General features: G+C 43.4%; 1 protein-coding gene across 4 annotated transcripts in view; it reads right to left on the bottom strand.

Annotated features, from left to right (window-relative positions):
* Nucleotides 1-779: 779 nt before the first annotated feature.
* Nucleotides 780-7137, bottom strand: part of FGL1 (fibrinogen like 1) — a 30818-nt gene continuing 24460 nt past the window's right edge. For all 4 annotated transcript variants that reach the window (XM_083755976.1, XM_083755975.1, XM_083755981.1 and 1 more), the window contains one exon: nucleotides 780-4347. In XM_083755976.1, coding sequence (XP_083612102.1) covers nucleotides 4188-4347 — 160 coding nt within the window. In that variant the 3' untranslated portion in view covers nucleotides 780-4187. The remainder of the gene's footprint in view (nucleotides 4348-7137) is intronic.

Genomic DNA, 7137 nt, shown 5'->3' with positions numbered 1-7137 from the left:
TTTAAACATCTACCCAGATTTCAGTATTTTTTTATTGCTGCTTTTATTTCACTATATTGATTGTTATAGTCTTATTACACTTTTATGTGTGTTTTATTGTTGGTCGTGAACCAAAATACCTATTGAAGGGTGCTATATAATCACAACAACGTTGTTTTCCTTCCATTCTTCCTACTGCACTCTTCTGTGGTACATTGTAAGGAACTTATATTCGAAGAAACCACAAATTCCTTTGCTGTGGAGTTTGTATCATTGGGGAAAGAAAGAACTCATGAACAGAAGAATTTTCAGATGAATCTTGAACGTTCATTATTTATAGGTTCAATGTTTTTTTCTCTCCAGGGGGTACTCAAAAATACACAGTACCAGTACAGTGATACCTCGGGTTAAGAACTTAATTCGTTCTCGAGGTCCATTCTTAACTTGAAACTGTTCTTAACCTGAGGTACCACTTTAGCTAATGGGGCCTCCCGCTGCCACCACGCCGCCGCCACGCAATTTCTGTTCTCATCCTGAAGCAAAGTTCTTAACCCAAGGTACTATTTCTGGGTTAGCAGAGTCTATAACCCAAAGCGTCTGTAACCCGAGGTACCACTGTACCTCTTTTCTTGTTGTTAAAAAGTGTGACACTTACTGTAACATCTTCATGGTGAGAACTGGCACCTATTTTTCTAGGGGGGGGGAGGGAAGCACTGTATATGTTAATATGCATACCATAAGTTAACATCTGAAACAGCTTCCTGCAACCATTCCCAAACCAAATTTTAATCAGTTCCATGTAAAAGAAGCATTGTGTCCCATTTTATTCATACTGAAGTAAAGATACAAAGCCTTGAACGGCAAATCTATATTGGAGAGTCCGGAATCCAGATTTCCTGCGCCAGCTCTTTAATCACAAAACCACTCTCCTTTATTTTCTAAAGCACAATGGCATGCTGTATAAATAGCACCTTACCCTGCAGAAGGAATGTGAAAGAAACCAGGAAGCAACACCAAAACATTCTCTTCCCGCACTCATGTACAAAGAGTCGTTTATACTTGAGCTTGGTGGATATAACACATTCAGATCTGAATTAGACAGATCTGAATTTGGTCTGATTGTGAAGCTGCTGCACAACCACTAAATGTGGAGAAGTTATCATTTAATATGTATCAGCTACTCTCATATTCTCAGTTAGGAGTGTCAAAGGGTAGGCTTCCATCCTTTATAAGCATGCTTGCTTGTAAAGTGGGGATTCGAGTGCATCAATACATTGCATCTGTAGCTTCCACCCTCGTTCCAGAAGTCTGGAGCAGCCTCGTCACTTGGGGAAGCGAGGGGCCAGGCCAAAATTTGATGCCCCTACCTGCTGCCCTCGGGCTGCCTTCCCAAAGTTGGCTAAGCGAGGTGCCGGGTTTTTGGAAGGAGAAGCAAGGCTCTGGCAGGGTCCCAGAGCTTTCCCATCTCCTTCCGAAAGCTGGGGAAATGCTAATTAGATTTTGGAAAGGAGGAGGGAGGACTTGAGGACCCTGCCAGAGCCCTCATGCTGCTGTCCCAACATCCAGAGCCTCCTTACCCGGCTTTGGAAAGGCTGTGTAAGAGTTGCAGGTGTGTGTGTGTGTGTGTGTGTGTGTGTGTGTGTGTGTGTAATGTTGCTGAGGGCCTTCAAACAAGGCTTAAAGGCCTGCATGCAGCCCTCAGGCCATGTGTTGGACCGCCCTAAGCTAGAGGAAAACTATGCAGAGCAGCAAATGCAAATTTTACTTTTTTCTACACTCCTCTCAATCTTCCATCTGGGCAAGCAAGTCATTATTGGGGTCCAGGGATCATTCCAGCCAAACAAGAGCCAGAGAAAGTGGCTCAGAGGGGCACCTTTTGACCCAGGTCTTGAAGTCCTCCATCCCTGGCTAAAGCGCCACAGGAACCGGATTGCTTTTCAATATCACAGTGTAAACAAAGTATAGGAAGTGTTGAGAGGTGATACCATTTAAACCAAACAGTGAGCCGTGCAGCAAAAAATGATAAGGAGCACATGACATTATATTCAAAGTGTTTTTTTGGGGGGGGGGTTGGCTCACATTTACACCTTCTCTACGTTTCCCATTTCATTTATAATGTGGCACTATAAAGGACCCAGTGTTTCCTGTAGTGCTTTTACTGCACTAAAAACAAAGAGATAAATGAATGAAATCAATCTTCGGCTGTGTGCAGAGTAAATCTGACAGCAATTAACAGTGAGCGTGTTAATAGGATAAACCAGGGTTGGCCCAATACATTCTGCTGCCTGAGGCCATGAACAAGACAGTGCCTCTCCTCCTTCCAACTCAGCTGGCAGCTGAATCTGACTTCCGCACTTATGACATGACAGCATTATCCGCTGCATGTGAAGCACCCGGCTAGTTCAGGGGTGAGGAGTGCAGGCTGTGGAAGAGATACAGCTCTGTCCTCAATAGACTGGAATTGCTAGGGGCTTAGAAGGAACAGCCAGGAGGTGGCTGCTGCCGCCACCACCTCTCAGCAACCCCTCAGTCACCTTACTTTGCCGAATGCTAGGGCCTTATGCCTAGCATTCTGGACAACACATTTACTGCAGTAAGAGGGCAGCCATTTCCCACAAACCACGTCCACCAGCTCCACACCTGAGGTCGTACATTACACCAGGTGTTAGACAGGGAAGGTCATGCCTACAAAGGCACGATTAGGCGTTTAAGGTAAGGTCCCAGTTGTTCCTTTGCAAATGGGGCTCACTGACAGCACCAGTCAGCTGACTAAAAAAATCCCCATTGGGAAATCCCGGTATTAGAACCATACAAACAAACCTATTCTAAGTGGCCTGCACTTTCTAAAGTTTGCCATCAATATCTTTGCAGCAGTTTGGTTTCTCAGAAATGGAGCAGCTATAATGGTTGAAGGGAGCAAATAATTCTGTTCTGTACTGGCACACATCCCATACATTTAAAGCACCCTTCAAAGAAATGTTGGAAATGTAGTGGGAAATTATAACTCTGGGGTATAAACTACATTCAACAGAATTCTTTATTTATATATACTTTTCAGGTTTATGCATTTCACTGATTTTACAATCATTTTGACATTTCAAAACTTGACTTACTTCCTCCTCTTTCTTCAGTTCCTTAAATTTATTTTTAATATCTTCTGCATATCCAAATTAACTTAATTTGCTTATCTATTCATCTTCTTTAAATATATACTCTTATGAAGCTGCAGGTTATTACAATAATCCTGCCAATGTTTTTATCTGTTTACAATTTATCTGTAAATATTCAATAAAACATTTCCATTCTTTTATAAAATGTTTGTTATCTTGGTTTCTTATTCTTCCAGTAAGTTTTGCCATTTCTGCGTATTCCATAAGTTTTTGTATCCATTCTTCCTTTGCTGGGACTTATTCATTCCATTTTTGGGAAAGTAACCTTCTTGCCACTGTAGTCGCATACATGAATAAGTTTCTATACAGTTTAGGTAGCTCTGCCAATCCCCCCCACCGGATTCTTTTTGTGCGTTGGGGGTAGGTAATGTGCTTTAAATGTATGCTATCCATGCAGCCTGTGTCCCTTATGAAATTCACCTCCCCCAGTCTTAAACCATACATAAATGTAACATGACAAGCTGAATATAGGGTTACAGAAACTGCAGACACTGCGCGATGAAGCTGCAATATATAGGTCACTAGTTTAAAGCATCTGAAAGATGTGGTTTTTGAATAGGTATATCCAGACTGTAAGGCTATATATATATATATATATGTATGTATATTGGAAGAATTAAGGTAACATTGTCACTTGGGATAGTATGTTAGCCTGTTGAACAAAATCAACAGAGAGCTATATGATACCATAAAGACAAAAAGCAAAACAGACAATGAAGTTACCATGTAAACTGTCCAGTTTATCTGTTGGAATAAAATACATAATTTTGGCCTTTATCATGAAGCCCAGTGGTATTTAAATAGTTCATATAGCCACACTGTAAATTCTGGGCAGGGTTATGATTTGCCTTGTGTGAAACCTATTTGCCTTGACAAAGGGCTAGGTACAGCTAAGCCCAGAAACACTTTGCTCTAGGCTGGAAATTCAGCTCCTGTCCATGGTAGAATCTTCCACGATTTGCACAGAGATGGATGCCAAAGTCCCCATACGATCCAGACCGGCTTGCACCAAAAATATGAGTGCCGACATCATTAAACTTAAACCTCATTAGGGCTAAAGTCTGACGGCCGGACTTTCATGACAACCGATTTCAAAGAATACCACCAACCGTGCCACGTGTACCACACAATTCCATTGTCTGTCACTGCTGAGTAGGGTCCATTGTAGTACAGGCCGTTCAGGTTGGCAGAGTGACATCTGGCAGAAAAAGAGAGAAATAAAGTATATCCTTTAGATTCACACAGAACCATCTATGCCCTGCATGGCAAATGCACGCACAACAACTATCTCAAATGTACACGCAAGACGCAAAGCGAATGTGGCTTATGTTTTCAAATCGGATAGAAGCTGGTTTGAAGGGAAATGCATCAAGGCGCAGTATTTCTTTGGATTGCAGCTAACATCTTGCGTACATGGCTTTGGTCAGCAGGGGTGGGGGCACCCTGGAGCCAGAATAAATGGTAATGTATACCCAGCCTATGTGTACGTGTAATACTGTGCTTAACACATTGCTTACCATAAGGGCAGAGGTCACAGATTACCACTTCTCACTATTACAGCCACTGTATGGAATGTTTTGAAGCTGCAACTGTTCATTACCGTACTTTGCATGCACCGTGATTTAACCTGGCAATATTATTGTGACCCTAAGCCATGACTTAATGCTCTGTTCGTTCCTTCAGTCCCCCTCTCCAATGTCATCCTAAATATCCTGCAGTAGCCAGGTCCAGATTAACCACCATGGTAAAATACTATAATTATATATACAGTAGTATCCCAATGTCTCCATGAGATAAATACACATCAGCCAGCAATTCGGTATGGTGTGTGGGTGTGCATTATTAAAAAAAGAATCAGGAGGAGACCTCAAAGGTGCCATGAAAATGATTCATTAGCCAAATAAATTGTAGGCTTTGTGGCTCTTCAAGGGCAACTGGTTTTTAATTCATCTGAAGGATAACTGTCACTCTGAGATAGTGTCCAACACTCTTTAATTATCCTTTGAAAGGATTAAATCAGTTGCCCTTGAAGAGGAGTTGCAAGACTTGAAATGCACTGAACCAACAAATTATTTTCAGTGTGCTACTGAAATCTCTTCTATCTGTGCTTATTGCATTGGTGTCTTTCCTTCCTTCCTGCTTGTATGCTGCTGTAGTCCTTCTACCTGGCTGCATTAAAATTCCCACAGTTCCAATCTGGATGTTGATGCCTTGTCACATGGCGTGGGATCAGTTACTAGGTGTGTGTATCTTACAAAAATGTAGTAATTGTCCATCATGAAGGATATATGATCTCTATCACCTGCTCTTGTTTGCTACTCTAAAGTTTTCTGAGATAGGGTTTGAGAACAGCAGCCTTAAACAAAAGTCTTTTTTGTTCCTTGTTCCTGCCACTTTGCCTGCTAATTGCCACCATCTGAGAATGCTTCCGAACCTGTGATGATTGCACATGGGAACAACCACATAAAAGGACTGTAGTTATGTGCCTTCCCTTCATTAGTGGCTTTGGAGTAACTTTGTGAATGCATTTCCTGCCAGCACTTGGGGTTTACATGATAGAACAAAAGTAATTACCCACAGCCTGGCTATTAGGCAACTGATGTCTATTTGCTAGGAAATCTCAGTGCAAGTTAAATATAGGCAGACTGGCCATCGGCCAACAGCTTAGGTTCTCCAAGCTACCTTTTAATTGGCTATGCAGAAATCCTCCCTCTCCAGCCCTAACCCTCGGAAGCCCTCTCTGCAAACTGTCTTCAAAACTCTCCATGATGCTACAGGGCTTTATTTGTCTTCGTAATAAATAAAACAGCTCTGATCCATCTCCCCACCCCCAAACGTCCAGCAGGAAGTCGGAACAGGGCCTTGTGCGGCACATTGCCATGAGTCAGCCAGTCTACAGCTTCTGAACGTGAATGTAACAATAGTAAATGCTTTGTCAGTAGTATTCAGCCGCTCAGAGGCTGGGAGAGGGAAAAGAATATCTCATCAGACAGCCTGCTCCAGAGCAGGACAGGATTTCTTATTTTGAGCAGCACGACCCTGCCACAAGCAAAATGCCTGTCATTAGATGGGTGGGGTTTTGCACGGAGAAAAAGCTTGCTTCTTGCAAGGAGCTGTAAGAGGGTGCAATGCACATTTGCCCACTCCACTACCCCCTTGCGGGATCCCTCTCTATTGGCCAGGAGAGGAAAGTGCAGGAAGTACCATACATTGTATCCCTGCTCAATGTTGCAAAGAGGGCCCGGGGGCCAAAGGAGGGGATCCATAAATTTCCTGGGACCTCAGCAAATGTTTGCACCTATTGGGTGAAGAACGAGCATTTGCATTTTGTGTAAGCCTACATAAAAATGCCTGGCGCTTCTTCTGCTGCCTGCTTCCTGTTCTCCCGGGCAACCCAGACAGGTGGTGCTGAAGTCCCGGCAAAATAGCATGAGCGGGTGAGGCCTGTAGGCGACACACTCCGCCTGCTGACGGGGCTGCCATCTGGCAATGAAGGGTGCTGGAGGTGGCCCACCTTCAAACAGAGCAGGGCGAAGCTGCTCGTTGCCACCATTAACAGGTGAAGAACTGACTACATCTGGTGAATTTTCCAAACAACTCTCCTAAGAATCAGGAGATGGTTAATATTTGCACTGACTCAAATTATATTGCTAAAGGTACAAAAAGGGAAAAAACCTCCACTCAACCCTCCACCTCCAAGTAAAGGAGTATTTTCGCCGCCCAGGTAAGCCACCTTCTACAAACCAGCCCAGAGATCTGCGTCGCCTTTTGTTGTTTGTACGTGACCAGGGTGTCCTGTCAGTGCTATAATGTCAGTGCTGTCCTCTCCCTGCTGGTTGCCGCTTCTGTTCTTGCAGGCATCCTGCTCTATTGAATGCTCCATTGTTCACCACAAAAGAACATGGCTTTAAAAAACAGCAGGCGGGCGGTGTTGGAATGGAGATGGGCACTGTCCTTTTCGGAGTGCATCAGCACTGCACAACAAAGT

This window comes from Podarcis gaigeae, assembly GCF_964106915.1.
Source record: "Podarcis gaigeae genome assembly, chromosome: 9".
In the NCBI taxonomy this organism is placed as follows: domain Eukaryota; kingdom Metazoa; phylum Chordata; class Lepidosauria; order Squamata; family Lacertidae; genus Podarcis; species Podarcis gaigeae.
This window is presented reverse-complemented; position numbering and strand designations above follow the sequence as displayed.